Source organism: Nannobrachium achirus (assembly GCF_963921795.1).
Source record: "Nannobrachium achirus genome assembly, chromosome: 20".
Lineage (NCBI taxonomy): Eukaryota > Metazoa > Chordata > Actinopteri > Myctophiformes > Myctophidae > Nannobrachium > Nannobrachium achirus.
The window spans coordinates 12814859-12836899 of NC_137827.1; the positions used below are offsets into that span (position 1 = coordinate 12814859).

The 22041-nt window shown below is 44.4% G+C and overlaps 1 protein-coding gene across 1 annotated transcript in view; it reads left to right on the plus strand.

The window, feature by feature from the left end:
- The window catches only part of arhgef10 (Rho guanine nucleotide exchange factor (GEF) 10), a gene marked incomplete at its 3' end in the record, with an annotated part of 237513 nt that overhangs the window by 125874 nt on the left and 89598 nt on the right, over positions 1 to 22041 (plus strand). Inside the window, exons 3-4 of the mRNA XM_080750837.1 lie at positions 11285 to 11650; positions 20889 to 21116. Coding sequence (XP_080606963.1) covers positions 11285 to 11650; positions 20889 to 21116 — 594 coding nt within the window. The remainder of the gene's footprint in view (positions 1 to 11284; positions 11651 to 20888; positions 21117 to 22041) is intronic.

Here is a 22041-nt window from a genome sequence, read left to right on the forward strand (position 1 = left end):
GGGCCCGACTGAGGGAAAGAAGCCCACCCAGAGTGCTGTGCTCCATGCCAGTCGTGTGCCGCTTGGGTAGAACTCCCAGTGTCTGTGTGTGCAGCAAAAGACACTGTTCGGCCTCTGACACTGCGACGCTGGCGGATTACAGCTTCACCCTCACGGTTTTCTGGCTCATCGAAGACCATGAGTCCATGTTCATGTTGAACAGGCGCAGATGGGGGATCCCTGGCCTCCACGAGGGATTCCTCAGCTGTATGGGTGCCTGGAAGCTCCACACCTTTAAGCAAGAGCCCAAGGGTAGTCGTCTTCTGCTGCTTTTCCAGCCTGGAGGAGCACAAATATTTTGGGGGATTTAGAATGCATTTAGAATAAAACATATTCAAGGGAGGTATCTGGGAATAAAGAAGTAACTCACCATCTGCTCACTGTTGAGTTGTTGATAAGTACCAGCACCAAGTTGGTAGCCTGAATTTCCCTACAGTCTTCAATCAGTTGCCTGATGTGACTATAGGTCAAAACAATTGACTGGGAAATCGGCAAGACTTTGCCATCGCGGTCCTTTGGCCTATTTCTTTTTTGGGTGAACTCCTTAAAAAGTTTCAAGCAGACGCAGGCAGAAATCCTGTTTTTATCAGGAGGGTGGGCAACCTGCTTGCCAGCCATGAACATTCTGTGGACAGATGAATAAATATTAATATAGGCATGCCAGGGTTAAATAAATGAAGTGATTCAGTGATGCACATCCCAGTGTGTATACTTTTTAATTCAGCACAGTCAAGAGTTGGTAACACGCCTGTAGGGTGGGCTGTTCTCTTGGTAGTCACTGACAAACACACAATGACATATCGTCATTGTCAGGTGGAAACCTTGTATGTCCAAAACCGTTTGTTTTGTATTTTTCATTTTTAAAATGATTTAAACTAGTGAAAACAGCCGATCTACAAGCACACAAGCAGCCGATCTACAAAGTGTGCTTGTAGATTGGCTGTTTTCACTGCTTTTGTGTGACGGCCTTGTGTGATGAAGCAGGGCTTTACTTTGAGAAAAAGTGTACAAATTTGAAACTTGGAGATACAAGGTTTCTGCCCGACAGTGACGATATGAAATATTAACACATCCCCGGGTGTTAATTACCTTTCAGATGATTGCACACTAGGTGCAGAGCCACTGCGCTTTCGCGATGCTCTAAACATTCCAGGACAGGTGCGCTTCTTGGATTTGAGGAGATATCTTGGTGGTACCTGGTCAACAGCATCCAAACTGTTGTACAGCCGCAATATCTCCTCCTTTTCAAAATTAGACAAGGCTGTGACCGTGCGGCTGAGACGGACCAGGTACTCTGCCAACTCATCAACCTTGTCATACCCTGGTAAGCCACTTGAATCACACTGAAGACAAACGACAAGACAAAACAAACTTCTTAAACCAACTCAGACAAGCAGCAAAGATTCTTTTTGATGATGTTCATATACTGGTTACTTTACCCGAGCTGATGTGCTTTGGCCACCAGGCCCAGTGTCCATACTGCCAGAGTCATCATTGTCACTCTGTCGAGTAGGGTCGAGGCCGAGTAGGTCAGACTGTGAAGTCAAAGAACAGTAATATAAAAAACTTAAAGTAGTACAATTTTACTGATAGAATTATCAGTTATTACACCATGTCATATGAATTGTCCATTGTGAATGGCATGTTGACTACCTGTGGGATATCCTCCTCCTGAACATCCCCTTCCAACCGTGGCAGACTGGCAGCAGGGTCACTCTGCACAGTGTCCAGCAGCTCACTTCCAGACTGATGTAAAAAAACATAAAAAAGTAAAAATAAATAAACGTCAATACAATTGTACTGATAGAATTATCAGTTATTACACCATGTCATTTGAATTGTCCATTGTGAATGGCATGTTGATTACCTGTGTTAAGATTGCGTCAGTGATATCCTCCTCCTGAACGTCCCCTTCCAACCCTGGCAGACTGGCAGCAGGGTAACTCTGCACAGTGTCCAGCAGGTCACTTTCATACTGTGAGATGACAAAGAACAGTTATTAAAAATAAACCCCAAGTAGTACAATTTTAATGATAGGATTATCGGTCACTACACTAAACCAGAATTGTCTGACGTGAATGGCTTGTTGTCCACCTGTGACATGAACGGATCAGTGTCATCCTCCTCCTGAAGTTCCCGTTGGATCTCTGGCAGAATGGCACCAGTATCACTCTGCACAGGGGTCAGCAGGTCTCCTCTACCAGTCTGGTTCAGGAGGTACTCGACCCCAATGCGCTCACCTGCCAGTAAGAGAAGCAGGAAACACACATCCACACAAAGATTGATGTATCATTGATTGCAATTTGATAGTTAGGTCACATAGATAATGTCTTGTTTCCTCTTTTTTCCTTGAAAATCTTACCAGTGGGTTTTCTAGGAGGCATGAATTCCGGCAAGAGGGGCTGTCCAAGGACACTGCGGCTGGCATCATTGACGTTGCTCATCAAATGAATGTCGTACATTCTTGTGCCAGATGAATGAACATTTAGCATTTGTTGAGCACGGTCAATGTTCCACCGAGCTGTACCCTCCAGAAGATACATCTGCGTATGCAGAGCATTGGATCGCGTCCCTTTAAGACAAAAATATGTAGTTAGTTTTAAATCTTGTGTCAAAAAAGAAAAGGAGAAAAAAAATGACATGAGAATGTTTAGTACCTGGAATAAAACTACACTGGTGCTTATGAAAACTCTCCAGTGAAGAGGAACCTCGGGCACACCTCAGCACATCGAGGACCTTGTTTCCTTTCTGGACTGTGACTCCAGTCTTGGTGTAGAGGGGAACGCCCACAGGATCCTGGATGCAGCCCAGGTGTTTCTGCTGTGTCTTCCAGACATTGGACATGCTCTCCTTGTTGATCAGGGGAACGCCTGCTGAGTCAGTCAGCTCCCAGGAGGAATCCAGCAGCCGCTGGATTTGCTCACGGCATTTCTGGACACCGTTGGTTGTCCGGCGGCAATATTTGGCCCTCTCACTCGAAGTGATGTTCCTCAAAACCTCAGCGTCTGTGGGAACGTGACCTGGAGTGTTTTTAACAAGCTCCGATTTTTTTGCCGCTTTCAGGCGCTCGTAGTCCTCCTTGTCCCACTCAAAGATGCAGGCAGTCAGGCTTGCACAGAATGTGCCATAAAGTGGATGGTGCTCAGTTGTGCAGCCACGTGTGAAACGCCTCATGAAATGGAAAGCGTCCAGTTTTACTGCTGGTGTCCATGGGCGAAACCATCTGTGAACTGGCGTTACACCTGTAAAAACACAAGATAATTTGGACATTTACAATGACATTCCAGTCTCGATGTTATTTCTGCAGTGTGTTCACAGGATGTGGACATGTATATTTCAGTATAAACAAGAGCTAATAAGGTAAGGTTGTTCACAGGATGTTGCCACTTTAAGCCACAGTCAAAAATGGGCCAGTATTAGGATGATGGTAGGATTAAATGTGTCAACGATTACATGGGTTAAAACATTTTAATAAAATACTCAAAATAAAATGTGATATCAAAACAAGAACACATACCCGTCTCGCTGCAACAATCTCGGTCCACATAAATGGCATCTGGGGGTTGCTCCCCAGCATCCTTGTAGCGCTGGACGACGCCCTGACACAGCTCCTCAAAGCCAGGCCCCTCACCGGTGGTCAAGACAGAATTGAGAACTTGCCCAAACTCGTTCCCAATATTTGTCATCCACGCGGCGGTCTCTCCAATGTCACCTGCCAGCTTTTTTGTGATCTATATAGAGATGAATACAAATGAGAGAAACAGTTGTAAAGCATAATTCCAAATAAATATTGTAATGTATGAAGCTCACATATCCATGGCATGAACCCATAATTTAATACTAAAAGTATAAGTTAGTGTCACATGTAGTGTCACATGTACCTTCTTAGTAGAGTCCAGTTTGAGGATTTTGCCAAAGGTTGATGTGATCACACCTTTCATTTCGTCCCGATGTACCAGCACCTCATTGCCATGTGCAGTTTCAAACCACTGGGCCAGGGGAACGGGGGTATAGGGCGGTGGTGGAAGGTAGTCAACCTCTTCTTGGCCCGTCAGGGCACAACCTTTTTTGTGGGTTTTGCAAGCCTCCAGATAGTTGACGCTCCGCCTTGCCCACTCTTGGCTGTGGTTTTCCTCCAGCACTTGTTGGGCGTAGCTGGAGCTGTTCCCCAAAGTCCTGGGCTTCATCAGTGACATACAGCTCCTGTCCAGAGCAGCTTTAGACGTTAGGACAGCTGGAAATATGTCTCGGTGTGAGGGATCGAGCCTTTTCAAGATGTCCTGGTTCCACGGGCAGGAAGGGACCTTGCATTTGGGGCACCTGGGTTGGTCTCCGCCCACCAAGTAATAGCGATCCTGGAAATCGATGACCTCTCGAGCCTTTGGGTAGATACCAGAGTGGGTCATTGGCGTGTTACACCCAGGGCACTTTATAGGAAAATGCCACATCCTCATTGGTGCCCAGTAGAAAAGGCGCTGCCTGAAATAATGGGTGGGGTCGGGGGGTGACGCTGTCTTCTTCAATGGCTTTGGTGGATGATACCAGTTCTGGTCCGGTTGCTCCTGCTTAACTCATACAGGGCCAGATTTCCAAAATATGAATATGAATGTGCGCTTATAACGCCAGGAAATAGCTATTTTGTATCCCCCCAGACCACCTTAACCAGACCACCTTAACGAATGCACGTTCAACATACCATACCACCAGATGACCACTAGAGACCACCATACACCATACACTGACATGGTCCCATGTTAAGCCTGTTTAAATCCACATAACAGGATGAGACGCTGACTTGGTCCTCATTGACTTAACATGGACGGGCCGCCGGTCACCATTTCAGCTCAATACTGTTCAATTCGTGCTTGATCGTCTCAAACCACCATTGGTATGGGCATCGGGACGTATATAGATGCCACACAGAAAGTTTCAGAATCAAAATCCGACCTAGTGAAGCTACGTGAGGGTCGGATGGTTGCATTGAGGCTAACGCTAGCAGAGGCCTGTTGTCAACAGGAAGCCCTGGTTTAAAGGTGACGTCATAATCGTATCCTTTTTTTTCACGGTTTACGTGTGGACATTAGCTGAGGTAAGCTAACCATTTCGCTCCGTCTATAAACACATATTAAAAGCTTAAACAATGCTTTTATATAAAAGTCGCTCCGAGTCGCTCGGCACCAAACGCCATAGTGAACTAGTCGCTCGTAAAGTCGCCCGGCGCTAACTGAGTTAAGGACCCCATTGGAGTGATAGAGAATGTGTGCAATCCACTCCTGGTCTGCTGGCCTAATGACTTTTCTGAACTGTTTAGGCAAAAAGCTCACCCAGTCCACTTTGGGAGGCTGCAGAGGGAATGACAGCAGTGCAGGAGCAGCAGAACTGTCTGATGCAGCTTGAGGTTGAGGTGCTGCTGGAGTCAGTGCTGGTGTGGGAGCAGCAGGTCGAACACTCGCAGCTTGAGGTTGAGGGGTTGTTTGTCCCCAGTTAAAATATGATTGTTTTGGGGGTCGCAGCCTGAAAGGAACCACTGATCTATGATGTGATTGTAGTTATTATAAAGAAAGAAATAAAAAAAGAAGAAGAACAAATCGGGGAGTGTGGTTATCAGGCTATAATAGACACTGCCACTGGAGTGGTCATTTTCAACTCTAATAGGTGTTACATTTGATCGTATAGTGCAGGGGTCTTCGACGTTTTCAGGCCAAGGACCCCTTAGTTGAGAGAGAGAGATGAAGCAGGGACCCCCACAACTTTTTCATAGATTCCATATAGTTTCACCGTTTGACAGCACAATCGTCAGTGTATTTTGGAATCACGTCAATTTGTGTTTTCAGATATTTAACAACTTGAACTTAATAAACTTGAAAATAGCCGATCTACAAGCTCACAACGCCGTGAGCTTGTAGATCTGCTATTTTTGGCTAAAGTCCTCAGAATATGGACGCTAGGGTTCAAGTGGTTAAAATAAAAAAGGAGAAACAATCTTTTCTACCACACAAAGATTCGGAGGACCCCCCTGTAGTAACTCCGAGGACCCCCTAGGGGTCCCGACCCGGACCCCCTGTCGAAGACCCTTGGTACAGTGGATTAGATTTTCTCTCTTCGTGAGTCCCAATAAAATGATAGGTCTATTAATTGTCGCTCAAACCATTTCCCCTCTAAACCTCGACGTTTTATAAAGCGCAAAGACAGAGTGAAGAAACGTGAACTTTAACGTCGCCCAGTTGGTATAAAGGCAGTAATAATTGCAGTTGGGCCTGTAATCATCCAAAGCATACTGTACTGTAGCCTACATACAGTGGGTTTAACTTTTCCGAGCGTCACTCACCGTGTCCCCACTACGACCCCATCCCCCACGACAACCGTCGCGGGGGCACGACGATCGATCTAGCTGTGTTTTTAATATGATTGCGTCGTGTTTTTACAGATTTTCACGGGCATTTTCCTTCGGGGACAATAAAGATTATATCATTGTTAATTGTTAGAGACACACAGAGATAGAGAGGGGCCGTGAATATGCGCCAGTTTCTGCTAAACGAGTAGTCACTGCTGGTAGATGATGATTCGCGCGACACTCCAACGTCGACGAGACGACGATAGGCCTACTAAGTTTAATACCATTATTAACCATGTAGCTTTTACCCTAGACGTCTGCACGTTTTCCTTTCAAACGAAGCACGCGTGCACAGTTCGATTTTGTGTTTTCTTTTTCTTTTTTCCGCTCAAGAAGACGACAAACTCACTTTTGCTTTTGTGTCCGTGCTGACGTAGGCCCGCAGGATGACCCAGACCGCGGAATCCTCCGAGGATCGTGGAAGACGCTGCTCTCTGATTAAAACTCTTTTTCTTTGTTTACTCGCGATCAGTACGTGTGTGCATGTGTATCATACGGCGACCCAAACTTGTCTGGCCAAACATCAGATCAACACCGACTGCGCAAGGTAGCGTCTCCCCCGCCCCCTCCCCCCCCCCCCCCCCCCCCCCCCGTGATCAGCCTCCGAGAGCTGATTGGCCCGCTTCCCCCCCGCGCCCCGAGCGCCGATTGGCTCTCTTCCCCCCTTTCCCCCTTTCCGACTGGCCCCTTCGCATTGGCCTTCCATTGCGTTCGCATCTGCGTTCGGATTCCCTTTGAAGTGTTCGGATCGGGTTCGCATCCGCCCGGGAAGCGAACGGGGCGTTCGGAACGGGGTTCGCAAGCGTTCGCATGGGGGTCGCTTCGTTTGGCAGGCTGTTCGGCGGCAGGTACGGCCACGACAACTTGTGCCCCATTAAGTCTTCAAGATTGATGATTTTGATGATTTTCTTTTATTCTGAAATATTTTAATAATTAAAATACTCAAGCTCCATCATGTCAGGTTGGTGGGAGGAACCAGCAGCTGTTGATGGAGGCAGTGTTGATTTGTGTCACAGAGGATTGTACCTATTTATGCCAATTCGGGCTACCCCAGTCAACTGAATACGGGTTAAGTGGTTCATTGTTGCACCCTTAGGAACTTCCAATATGTACTAAAGCTATTACGTTGTCGGCAGGATTCGAACCTGCGCGGGGAGACCCCAATAGATTTCTAGTCTATCGCCTTAACCGCTCGGCCACGACAACTTGTGCCCCATTAAGTCTGCAAGATTGATGATTTTGATGATTTTCTTTTATTCTGAAATATTTTAATAATTAAAATACTCAAGCTCCTTCATGTCAGGTTGGTGGGAGGAACCAGCAGCTGTTGATGGAGGCAGTGTTGATTTGTGGCACAGAGGATTGTACCTATTTATGCCAATTCGGGGTACCCCAGTCAACTGAATACGGGTTAAGTGGTTCATTGTTGCACCCCTAGGAACTTCCAATATGTACTAAAGCTATTACGTTGTCGGCAGGATTCGAACCTGCGCGGGGAGACCCCAATAGATTTCTAGTCTATCGCCTTAACCGCTCGGCCACGACAACTTGTGCCCCATTAAGTCTGCAAGATTGATGATTTTGATGATTTTCTTTTATTCTGAAATATTTTAATAATTAAAATACTCAAGCTCCATCATGTCAGGTTGGTGGGAGGAACCAGCAGCTGTTGATGGAGGCAGTGTTGATTTGTGGCACAGAGGATTGTACCTATTTATGCCAATTCGGGGTACCCCAGTCAACTGAATACGGGTTAAGTGGTTCATTGTTGCACCCCTAGGAACTTCCAATTTGTACTAAAGCTATTACGTTGTCGGCAGGATTCAAACCTGCGCGGGGAGACCCCAATAGATTTCTAGTCTATCGCCTTAACCGCTCGGCCACGACAACTTGTGCCCCATTAAGTCTGCAAGATTGATGATTTTGATGATTTTCTTTTATTCTGAAATATTTTAATAATTAAAATACTCAAGCTCCATCCTGTCAGGTTGGTGGGAGGAACCAGCAGTGTTGATTTGTGGCACAGAGGATTGTACCTATTTATGCCAATTCGGGGTACCCCAGTCAACTGAATACGGGTTAAGTGGTTCATTGTTGCACCCCTAGGAACTTCCAATATGTACTAAAGCTATTACGTTGTCGGCAGGATTCGAACCTGCGCGGGGAGACCCCAATAGATTTCTAGTCTATCGCCTTAACCGCTCGGCCACGACAACTTGTGCCCCATTAAGTCTGCAAGATTGATGATTTTGATGATTTTCTTTTATTCTGAAATATTTTAATAATTAAAGTACTCAAGCTCCATCCTGTCAGGTTGGTGGGAGGAACCAGCAGTGTTGATTTGTGGCACAGAGGATTGTACCTATTTATGCCAATTCGGGGTACCCCAGTCAACTGAATACGGGTTAAGTGGTTCATTGTTGCACCCCTAGGAACTTCCAATATGTACTAAAGCTATTACGTTGTCGGCAGGATTCGAACCTGCGCGGGGAGACCCCAATAGATTTCTAGTCTATCGCCTTAACCGCTCGGCCACGACAACTTGTGCCCCATTAAGTCTGCAAGATTGATGATTTTGATGATTTTCTTTTATTCTGAAATATTTTAATAATTAAAATACTCAAGCTCCATCCTGTCAGGTTGGTGGGAGGAACCAGCAGTGTTGATTTGTGGCACAGAGGATTGTACCTATTTATGCCAATTCGGGGTACCCCAGTCAGCTGAATACGGGTTAAGTGGTTCATTGTTGCACCCCTAGGAACTTCCAATATGTACTAAAGCTATTACGTTGTCGGCAGGATTCGAACCTGCGCGGGGAGACCCCAATAGATTTCTAGTCTATCGCCTTAACCGCTCGGCCACGACAACTTGTGCCCCATTAAGTCTGCAAGATTGATGATTTTGATGATTTTCTTTTATTCTGAAATATTTTAATAATTAAAGTACTCAAGCTCCATCCTGTCAGGTTGGTGGGAGGAACCAGCAGTGTTGATTTGTGGCACAGAGGATTGTACCTATTTATGCCAATTCGGGGTACCCCAGTCAACTGAATACGGGTTAAGTGGTTCATTGTTGCACCCCTAGGAACTTCCAATATGTACTAAAGCTATTACGTTGTCGGCAGGATTCGAACCTGCGCGGGGAGACCCCAATAGATTTCTAGTCTATCGCCTTAACCGCTCGGCCACGACAACTTGTGCCCCATTAAGTCTGCAAGATTGATGATTTTGATGATTTTGATGATTTTCTATTATTCTGAAATGTTTTAACACGTATGTTGCAATGATTTTTTCCGGCCAATGTCCCGCGTTGCCATGGTTACCATAGACTTCCATGTAATTGTGCAAGTGTGTAAAAAGTGCACGCCCATGCCTAGATGATGCACCACGTGTGTAGATGCTGTTCACAGCTTTCAAACAAAAAAATCCGCTTGGAAATCCGTGCAGGCATTCATGATTTATCAGCCATTATGTTTTCTTCAGATGTAAACAAACATGGCTGCCATGTTTGAAAGAATGGGTTGGTATGGGGGTTAAACATGCAATTTCGCGATCGCGATCATGCCTAATACATTTCTGGAGGTCCAAAGAAAATTTTAGAAAAAAAAATATATATTTTTTTTTTTTTTTTTCAAAAACGGCCCAAACTCGGGAAACTTGGGGTTGGCACAGCACTAGTACCAATACAAACTCGGGAAACTCGGGGTTGGCACCATATGTGTTAATAATTAAAATACTCAAGCTCCATCATGTCAGGTTGGTGGGAGGAACCAGCAGCTGTTGATGGAGGCAGTGTTGATTTGTGGCACAGAGGATTGTACCTATTTATGCCAATTCGGGGTACCTCAGTCAACTGAATACGGGTTTAAGTGGTTCATTGTTGCACCCCTAGGAACTTCCAATATGTATTAAAGCTATTACGTTGTCGGCAGGATTCGAACCTGCGCGGGGAGACCCCAATAGATTTCTAGTCTATCGCCTTAACCGCTCGGCCACGACAACCTGTGCCCCATTAAGTCTTCAATTAAAACTCCAACATTGACAATTTTGATGACTTTCTATTATTCTGAAAAGTTTTAATAATTAAAATATTCAAGCACCATCGTGTGGCGTAACCTGTACCCCATTAAGTCTTCTATTAAAACTCCAACATTGACGATTTTGATGACTTTCTATTATTCTGAAATGTTTGAATAATTAAAATATTCAAGCACCATCGTGTGGCGTGTTTGTTTTATATCAGCAGAAATAGTCACACACGAGTAACAGCACACGAGTGACACGACACGTTTCGCTTTGCTCTTTCAAGTCAAAGTACACGCCCAGCCTGATCTACAAACCATACAACGTGGCGCAGAGGGACACAGTTTGATCTTGGAAATCTAATGTTCTGTGCGCTACACAGTCATACGACATAAATCAGGCATTATGAGAAGCAGACTGCACGCAGCTCTTGACTAGTTTAGGGCTGGAGAGAGAGGGGGAAAGTAAGAGTTGAACAGATGCATGGATGGATGGACGTGCCAAAACGTGCCAAACGTGTGTTGAGTGGATAACGTTAATGAGTTAATGTGTGTGTGCGTTTGTGTTGCAAGGCGAAGAACAGCCGCCGTGAAATTTTGGATTACGTGGAGCGTGTTTAGATTATCTGGTCAGAGAATCTTAAACAATTATTCTGTAGTGTTTAATTTTTCCAATTATCTGCTAGTCTATGGCCAGCTTTAGCCTGACAACAGCTTGGGTGTGATAACCTTTGCCACACTATTGATTCATTTGCGATTGATCATTTTCTTAGCCATTATTCAGAAGATATTTATTAATATCTCTCCCTCTCTCTTTCCCCCGTTTACAGTGTTGGTGGACGACGTCCCCTTAGCTGAGGAAGATGAGGGAGAGGCCTTCGAATTCGACGACAGCGGTGACGAGGTGCCTGAAGCAGACAGGCCGCCGCCACCGCCCCCAAACCCCGGCGGCGTGTCCCAGAGTCAGGCCAACACAGAGGCCAGTCACCCCGAGGGCCAGGCCCCAAAGCCGGACCGCCCTGCACCCTCATCCACCACAGATACGTCATCGTCAAAGAACAAGACAGCGGTTTCTAGTGCCACGACGAGTGGAGGCACAGCCGTGGCCAAGGGGACAGATGAGGAGGACATTGATTTACCACCACCACCTCCTCCCGTGGAGGACACTCTGACGGAGGCAGACACTGGGAGAACAGGTCTGTCACCACAGAAATATAATTGTGTGTTGCTTCAGGGGGGGTTGAGAGCGTTGCTTACACCAGTGGTTCTCAACCTGTGGGTCTCCAAATTATTTTGGGGGGGTCCCCAAATGATTAAGTTAATGTGCAACACTGTTTTCTCTCTCAACAATAAATCTGCACAATTTAAGCACTTTTTAATACCTCTAAAATGACAAATTAAACATTGGCCAAATTGTCAAATGTCTGAGGCATAAATTGTGAAAACAGCTGATCTATATGCTCACAACACCTCGCAACGTGACGTGTTGTTAGCATGTAGATCTGTTATTTTCACAATAGAACAGTGTTATACTAAATGTAATGCCTCAACTCTTAGTGCTCGTAGGGTGGGGGGGGGGGGTCCCCAGTTAAAATATGATTATTTTGGGTGTCGCGACCTGAAAAGATTGAGAACCACTGGCTTACACATCATGTGTAGGAGGGTCCTGGCTGAGACCTTGACACATAATGACATCTGTCAATCTCAAATGTTGTAGCCTGGTCTATACTCAGTTTGCACGGCAGTTTTGTGCAGGAAAACAACGTATCTGCTATTTTAGGTGCAAGACTGGCGCGTAACTAAGTATAAATCAGGCTTTAGCTCTACACACACTGTACTGTCTTTGCTACATGTATGTTATTGTACATAGTTAGACAGTCAGCCAAACTCCTTTCAAAATTACATGGGAGTCAGCTCCTGTGCTTTATTGTCACACTTGCACATAATCAAGTAATGGAGTAAAACTATGAAAAAAGAAAATGACAGGATGTAACAAACTAACAAACAACTGATCTACACAGTGAAAATCTTAATATTCCATAGCAAATGTTAAATAAATCAACTATGCGTGAAATTCACTCATCTACAATGTTGCATTCAAATCAGAAACTACAGCCTACTGACTTGAGTAAAAGAAAAAGGAAAGATTCACACTTTACTTACAGACAATGCTGTCGACTGCTCAACAAGTCAAGAAATGGTGAACTGAACTGAGGGACTTGAGCACATACACAATTAAGAGCACCTGTGTGCCTCTTCTAGGGGGCTTCTACAGTAAACCTGTTCAATAAAATAAATTGAATGGCCAGTAAGTGGCTCTGGAAACACTTTTGCCATTAGAGGGCAGAACACACACACACACACACACACACACACACACACACACACACACACACACACACACACACACACACACACACACACACACACACACACACACACACACTTAACTTTTCCCAAATATGGAGATGACTGACATCATAGATGTCAGATGTCATAAACCACACGAGACTGACACAGTATGTCCATATATGGGCTTTCCAATATATGGGCTTAATATTGATGACATCAGGGATCTCCATATATGGGCATAAAAGGGACAAGGACTAACGCAGAGATCTCCATATGTGGCTATTCATTTATTAGTGAATTAGTTCCCCATTGACTTGAATGGGGAAATTTCAAATGGTAAGATGGAATTCATTTGCAAGTGTGACTCGCGTCAGGGCAACCACAGAATTTCCCAGAATTGCATCTTTCTAGTTTTCACTTTGTTCTGTGTTAAGCGGTCTTGACTCATAAGAGGACCCTTCCCCCCGCCCAGGCAGGGGAGTGGCGATGGGTGTTGGGGGTGGGGGGCTGCCAGTCTCTCCTAACACCTAGTATGAGGCACATGCACCCAGAGAGGGGGCCTGAGCCAATGCAGTTTTTGGAGCGGTGAAAGCGCTCCCAATAGACAGGTATGTATGTGGCTGGCTGGCTATGTGGCTGGCTGGCTGGCTGTGCCTGGGTAGCTCAGTCGGTAGAGCTCTCGCCTTTGTACCGCAAGGTCATGGGTTCGATTCCAGGCACCGCCAACTCAGCGTATGAGTAGCAAGGCTTGGCAAGTCGTGCGGCAAGTACTGGGAGCTGATGGTAGGTGTGGCGCTCCACCTCAGCAGTCCATCTCCCAGGGGTCTAGCGCATTGTAACGGGGACAGACTCCCGCGTGTTACCGGCTGATACCGACAATAAGCCACTCCCGACCTACTTGTTGGCTGGCTGGCTGGGTATGTCTGTAGCCTGGCAATACCTTGAGTGGCCACACAAGTTAAAGGAGGGGCGCTGTTGTGCAGGCACAAACACACACACAGATTCACCGCTCCACTTCGAACCGAGGTTTGATTTTTACTATGGTGAAAGATATGCAAATGCCCTCTTTCCATTCCTTACCTGTAGGCAGTATTCAAGAGAATTGCCATGTCCAAACTCTCCTGAACTTGAATGCAACCTCTTATAATAAAGTTGTTTATTCTTAGTTTTCTCATGCCCCCATATAAAGCGTCTTTGTGTACTTAGAAAAGCGCTATATGCATTTGAGATATTATTATTGTTATTGTATTGAAATAATTGCCCTCTCTGTGTAGAAATCCATGCCGTTACGCCACATCTCCAGTACTGACTTGAGTATAGATAGATAGATAGATAGATAGATAGATAGATAGATAGATACCTTTATTATCCCAAGGGGGGAAATCAGTCGCCCAGAGGCAGCACAGCAGTATAACGTTATTATATGGTCCTACCGACAGCTGCTATAAGCCAACCCTGGCGATAAGGTCTGAGTCGAAGAAATGCTTCTTTCCTGGCAAGAATTGCCCCTTTATACTGTAGGGCTCGTTTGTGTATTGTATGACATCACGCCACATCATCGGCTGAGGACTGTGTGATGTCATCATATCTCCATATATGGAGACATAAGTTGCTCATGCCCAAATATGGGCTGGTGAGGTCAGACTTAGTGTGATGCGTAGGTTATCTCCATATATGGAGATTCAACTTCAATGAGTAACTATGGCAAACTGTCAACTGCACGTATGTCTTGATAATTGGTAAAACAAATTTTTTGGCCTATTTGTGGAGATAAGCGACCAACTTATCTCCCGATTAGGGAGTCTTACTGGTTAACAAAGTTACAGAGAAGTATGGAAAAAGATACAAGAAAAACAAGAACAGAGTACAGTAAAGAGCAAGGTACATCAAAGAAAGGGAGCAATATATATATATATATATATATATATATATATATATATATATATATATCCAAGCTTGGAGGTCTACTATTTTAGATATTTTCACCAAAAGTCCCTTTTAGTAAAGCCTCTCTAACATTCTCTGCATTTCCCTGCCTAGTATGTCTGGTCTGGAGGGTTCTGGGCTGTATCACTGAATAGCTTGACACCTCTTATTACTCACCCCCTACACTTGTCATCCAACTTGACCCTGGACCTCTCTCTGTCTGTCTCTCTCTCTCTGTATGTCTCTCTCTCTCAGCATTGTGTAAACAGAGCTGTCACATTGCGTTGTTATATACACGTTATACTGTATGCACAGGGTATAAAGCTTTTTGAAACAAGTAGTATTAATCTTTTGCAGTCACTTTGGGACAAATAGCATTTTTTTCACAAAACGATTTAAATAGCCTAAAATAACGCCACATATTTAAAATGTGTTTAAAGGCAGTAGCTCTGTTTATACTGTATGTGCAGTAGGTCTAGAGGTCTACTCGGTAGAGATAGTGCGGGAGGTAGCCAGATAAGTCGCCCTCTTTCAAAGTCGCCCCCAAACTCGTTTCCCAACGGGTCTGTGGCCTTGAGCTAGATGCAGAATAGACTAAAATCAAATATTTGCTTCTGGGTGTCCCTGGAACAAAATATTTTGTGATGGGGGTCCGTAGCCAAATACATATCATTCTGGGGGTCCTTCACATGACAAAGTTTGAGAAACACTGATGGCAACATAAGTTTTTTTCAGAAAATTGTTATGATTTAGAAGACATTTGTAGAATGTGCCTATCAGTGGTTAAGGACCCCCAAAATGTGTTTTTGGCCGTGGACCCCCATCTCAAAATATTTTGTTCCACGGATGGACCCCTATTGCAAACCTTTTTGTTCCAGGGACCCCCAGAAGCACAGATTTGATTTTAGTCTAATCTGCATCTAGCTTAAGGCCACAGACCCGTTGAAACGAGTCTGGGGCGACTTTGAAAGAGGGCGACTTTTCTGGTATTCGTGCGGGACACTCAATGGTTAGAAGTCCTTAGGGTAGTTGTATTCCATTGACTAACCTTCTTTTTATCACAACAGTTCAGTAATGTGATCATTGTGCCATTGAGTCCACTGCAGCTCCGACCGCAAGCGGTGGGGTTTAACGTTAAATTACTTATTCCAGGGTTCCCACGGTCATGAAATTCCTGGAAATATTTTGAAATTAGAAAAATATTTTTCCAGTACTGGAAAAGTTTTGGAATTGATCAAGGGTCCTGGAAGGTCCTGGAAAAAAATAACTATGCATTGGTTATACTGAAATGACAAATTAAACATTGGCCAAATTGTCAAATATTAGAGGCAGAAATTGTGAAAATAGCAGATCTACATGCTCACGTTGTGAGCATGTAGATCGGCTATTTTCACAATAAAACCGAGTTATACAAAATTCCTCAACTCTCTTCAAATATGATTATTTCGGGGGTCACGGCCTGAAAAGGTTGAGAACCACTGGCATACACTAGCTGTCTTTGGGCATTGCGCATAGGAGTAAGCGACTCATTATTGAGCTGAATTATTGTCATATAGTCCTGGAAATTGGGTTAAATATTCTGGAAAAGTTTTGGAAAGGTTTTGGAAATTAATTGGTAAAGATGTGTGGGAACCCTGTTATTCACATTATTTGCTTATTTGTATCGCAAAAAAAGAAGAAGAAACAAGTGTAGATATCTGTTGTGCATAATGACTAAATACTGTCCACAGTGTTTCCTGAAGTCTTGCAAAAGCGAGATGCCAACCGTGATTTCATCCAAAGTTCCCTTTGAGCCACCGTAGTCCACTACGCCGGCTCATTTGGGACACAAACACTGTACAAAAGGCCAGTGACTAGTGCCCTCAAACTATATTTGTTCACTATTTTCATGTTGCATATCATATTCAGTATGTCAGCAGTAAATTAGTCAGGCAATTTGATTGGCTGCCCACTCATGTCACCGTGACCCACAAGCCAGGTGTGGTCAATTAGTGCCTGCTGCTTGATCAGTGTCTTCTGCCTGCCTAGTGAGTCAGTCATTCTTTTCAGTCCACTGTGAGAGGAGCTAAAAGTTTGATAACTTAAGAGTTTGTTTTTCCACTTCGACATTCTGTGTTTTGTTAGTGTACGTGCAACTGTTCTGGGAGAAAGACTTGGTGAAAGTAACAGATTGACAAGCTCACAACGAGAGGGGACTTAGTAGTATAAACCCCCAGGGGACTCTGGTCAACTATGTCCAGGTTTTTAAAGGGGAAGACCACGCATTTTCAAAATTGAAATATGTCATTAATATACCTTAGAGGAGTTGTGTGGAAATAGAAAAAAGTCCCCCCCCCTTCTGTGTTGCCTAGAACTGGAGGATTGATTTTGGGGTTTGTATTGTAAATTACAATGTGTGATGTCATCAAGTTGTACTTTACAATACAAACCCCAAAATCAATCCTCCAGTTCTAGGCAACACAGAAGGGGGGGAACTTTTTTTCTATTTCCACACAACTCCTCTAAGGTATATTAATGACGTAGTTCAATATATATAATGAAAATATTATATATATTATATAATAATATGAAAATGGGTGGTCTTTCCCTTTAAGTGGTTAAGCTTTTACAGGAAGACTTAAAACAAAGAAGGAAAAAAAATTATTTTCAGTGCACATTTTTCATCGAGAAGAATTCTTGCAATTTGACCCATGTCACCTCCTTAGAGAACCTTATAATTAAGAAAGGGTGTACTTTTTTTCTTTTTCCTTTTAGCAACCTTTCGCAAACTATGCAAATACTCCCAAGGAAAAAATGTTTGTTAATGTTTATTTCTCTCTATCTCCCTATTTTATACCTTGGCTATTTTCAAACATTTTGTACTTTTACTTTTAATACTTTAAGTACATTTTGATGCCAATACTTTTGTACTTTCACTCAAGTACATTTTTAATTCTGGACTTGTAACAGAGTATTTCTACAATGCAGTATTGATACTTTTAAGTAGAAAGGGTTTCTTCTGTCTATACTCTTTCCTCCGTTTCACACCTACAGTATACCAGCAGTTCACACCCCCACCCCCCCTCCCCTTCCTGTCAACAGTGACATGAGGGGAGGGAGGGGTGGACTTTGTATGGCCGGTTAGCTCAGTTGGTTAGAGCGTGGTGCTAATAACGCCAAGGTCGCGGGTTCGATCCCCGTACTGGCCACAGGCTTTTAGCTGAGCTTACAAAAGCTTGTTGCTATGAATCATGCATCTTGAACTCAGAGCTACTAGAGATAGCCTTACAGTGCTAAAGGATATTTCCCCTATACAACACACACACACACACACACACAGCTGAACACTGCTTGCATAATATATAGGCGACATTTACCGTTTGCTGTGTTTCTGTGAAATGAACGTGTGTGTGTGTGTGTGTGTGTGTGTGTGTGTGTGTGTGTGTGCGTGCGTGTGCGCACGCGCAAGTGTATAGAGATTTATGTGAAATCGTAAACACAGTTGTGTTTGATTCAAAAGGGCCCACAAGCTGATTTAAAGCAGAGGGCGTCAAACCATTTCAAAGCTGCCTGTAAATCAGACAGACTGACTATAAAACAACACACGCCCTCTACCATGTTTTCATTGTGACATGTGTACTTGGATCATTGTTGGGCATCAAGGCTAGTCCAATCTGGCTAGCCATCGTCAAGGAAAAGTTTGGTCGCTCTTTTCACTTGAAATGCAGAAGTCTGTAATCGAGAGACTGGGGCTAGTCTGATGGTTACTGTCTGAAGTTTGTCCTGGACGGGAGTCTCTGTAATCTTTTTTCTTTCTTTTACACTAAAAGCTCTCTTTCAAAATAAGTAGCAAACTACACGACAAGTTACGTATAGCTAGCTACAGGCTACTTTCTCTGTAATGTGGCAGGTAATGTTGCTGAGGGGGTCGCCAAAAATGTTTCCAACATTATGGGGTTGTGATATCAAAAAGTTGGAGAATCCCTGGTGTAAACAATACAATACCATCAGTGTTGCCTTTGAGAGAGCTAGACAGAGCTAGAGCTAGGCACAGGTAGTCGTGGCCAAGTGGCCTCTGGGCCGCCCGTCAACACCACCCCCGTATCATGTGTAGGGCAACATGGCATAAGTCCACTGCAAGAAATGAGCCTGTAGATTGATTTAGTCGATTATAAACAATCAATTTTTTGTTTTCTTTTTCCATCGATTCTTTGATCTTGAACCTTGCGAGTGGTTATGGCGATAGACTAGAAATCTATTGTGGTTTCCCCGCACAGGTTCGAATCCTGCCGACAACGTCTATTCGTGTGTAATAAGGTAATAACATAGTATTAACAAAGTAATAGTAATAGTAGGTAATGCATCATTGATGTATGTCAGACCAACAGTAACGTGTTTCTCCTGTTATTAACAGCTGTCATGTTGTACTAGAGAGGCAGTAAGGATGGAAACCCAATAGGATCAAAATGGAAATTGGAAACAGGTGGAGGAGGGAGGTTTTTGCGTTATGCTTTTAGCCTAAATGTCTGACTGTATCTCATGCAGTTTACATTTCTGACTGATAAAGTATTCAATCAAAGAAAACAACACATTCCTGTACCCCAGTAATTGAGTTTAGACGGGGCACAGGTTGTCGTGGCCGAGTGGTTAAGGCGATGGACTAGAAATCCATTGGGGTCTCCCCGCGCAGGTTCGAATCCTGCCGACAACGCAACAAGCTTTTTTTTGTCTATTTGTGTGTAATAACATAGTTATAACATAGATATAACAAAGTAATTAATTGGTAACGCAGTGCAGTATGTCACAACAACAGTAACTCGTATCTCCTGTTAGTAAGAGAATGTCACTGGAGGGATGCACAGAGTGTATAAACAACACATGACGTGACGTCTTTCCCGCACCACAGAATCATCAAAGTTACAGCCCTAGTCGAGAGAAGCATTGTGGCACAGGTTGGACCATCCATTGGGGTCTCCCCACGCAGGTTCGAATCCTGCCGTCAACAAAATAGCTTTTAAGGGCAGCTGAAAGTCTGATAATTAGAAGGGTCGCTGGTTCGTCCCCCCCAGGCTCACCCAGTCTACATGCACATAAGCACATAATCATAATATCAGTGTCCCTGATTAAGACTAATCTAACCCAGGGGTTGGCAACCTTTAATATCCAAAGAGCCATTTTCGCCCAAGAATTAATTAAAAAAAATCTGTCTGGAGCAGCAAGATTATGTTTGCTTCTTTGTGCTTTTTCTGGAAATGTATTTCAATATTATAAATATATATTTTTAATTATTGTTTGCTAATTTCTCAAAGCAGATAAGTAATCTGCTTTGACATCTGGGGACGTTTTACCTGGTTAACATGGTTACCAGGTAAGCAGAACCTACTGTAGCAGCTGGTGAACAAAAACACTACATATCCCATCATGCAACTCGGCCGCCTGCATCTCGCAGCCTCCGTTTTCCATTGAATCTTATTCTAAGCTGAAACATAAAAACGGCTTTATCTGTAAATAAGGTGCAAATAACGCTGAGGAGGCCGAGATCCCCTCGTTTTCACGGCGACACTAAGCCGTGATGATCGGCCGCGGTTAGGATTTTAGTTTCGTAAACAAACAGACGTCCATCAACAAAAACACTACATATCCCATCATGCAACTCGGCCGCCTGCATCTCGCAGCCTCCGTTTTCCATTGACTCTTATTCTAAGCTGAAACATAAAAACGGCTTTATCTGTAAATAAGGTGCAAATAACGCCGAGGAGGCCGAGATCCCCTCGTTTTCACGGCGACACTAAGCCGTGATGATAGGCCGCGGTTAGGATTTTAGTTTCGTAAACAAACAGACGTCCATCTTAGAATCGTCAGATCACACACACGTGCACACGCACGGAGCTTCCGGGGCTCTTCAGAATACAGCGCCAGTCAGTGGTGGCACTGTATATTCCTCACCACTAGATGGCGCTGGCATCCTATGTGTTAAGAGCGAGTTAAGAGCTACAATCTTTGTGTTTGTTTTGCTGGGGAATGCAAACAGACCCACAACGCATGACGTAACTTCCGTTAAACGCAGCACTTCCGCTAGAAATCTTGGAACCAACCTGGAAGGCATATTGTGTACAGGGTGATCAGAATGAAGTGCTGTTATCAAATTACAAGCCGTCCTGTGTCTTCTGTCAACAGGAAGTGGAGTCCAGGGTGTTTCGGTGGCTGCCCCCTCTCCCCCGCCTCAGGCGGTCCCCAGGACGGCCCCCTCTCCGACGCCTCAGGCGGTCCCCAGGACGACCCCCTCTCCCCCACCTCAGGCGGTCCCCAGGACGACCCCCCAGCAGCAGCGCAAGGTCAACCCTTACTCTGTGATTGACATCACCACCATCCAACAGCAGCAGCTGGATCTGCAGCACCAGGCACGTGCACACATAGACATCAAAGGGGGGCTCGAGCCCCAGCCCTTTTATCCGTCTACAACAGTGGTTCTCAACCTTTTCAGGCCGCGACCCCCCAAATAATCATATTTTAAGTGAGGACCCCCCCCACACACACACACCTTGAAGAGAACTAAGAGTTGAGGCATTACATTTTGTCTAACACGGTTCTATTGTGAAAATAGCAGATCTACATGCTCACAACGCCTGGCCTTGCGAGGCGCTGTGAGCATGTAGATCGGCTATTTTCACAATTTTTGCCTCTAATATTTGACAATGTCATTTTAGAGGTAAAAAGTCCTTAAATTGTCACTTTAGAAATGTGTAGATACCCTCTATACACCTAAATTGTATGTTGATTTGTTTACTGTTGAGTGGGGAAACAATGTTGCACGTTAAGTTAACCATCTGGGGACCCCCCAAAATAATGTGGGGACCCTCCTGAGGATCCCGACCCACAGGTTGAGAACCACTGGTCTACAAAAAGTGCCCTCTCTCCAGACTAAGGATAAACCTTTGCCCTGCATTTTTCACATCAGCCTTTTATAGCGCCACCTTTGGGCCGACATATGTAAAACACATTTTTGGATATTACTCCTTGAGATTTTATGCAAAAATCACGCAAATCGGTACACAGTATCTCTATAGTCATGTGATCAAGTCCGATCAGTCTGATATTTCATATTCCATCCTGATTGGCTAATTAGCTTCCAAAGTTTGCAGGATTGCTCCGCTTTTGAACAAAATGCCTCAAGTCATCAACGCAGCTTACGATTACCGTGAAATTTGCCACACATATTCCCACTAGGTCAAGGAACAAATGCTACCTTTTTCACATTGGCCTGTTATAGAGCATCGCAGCGGAAGTGGATGCCTGGGGTCACTTTCACTTTCACCATTCATTTTCGCCA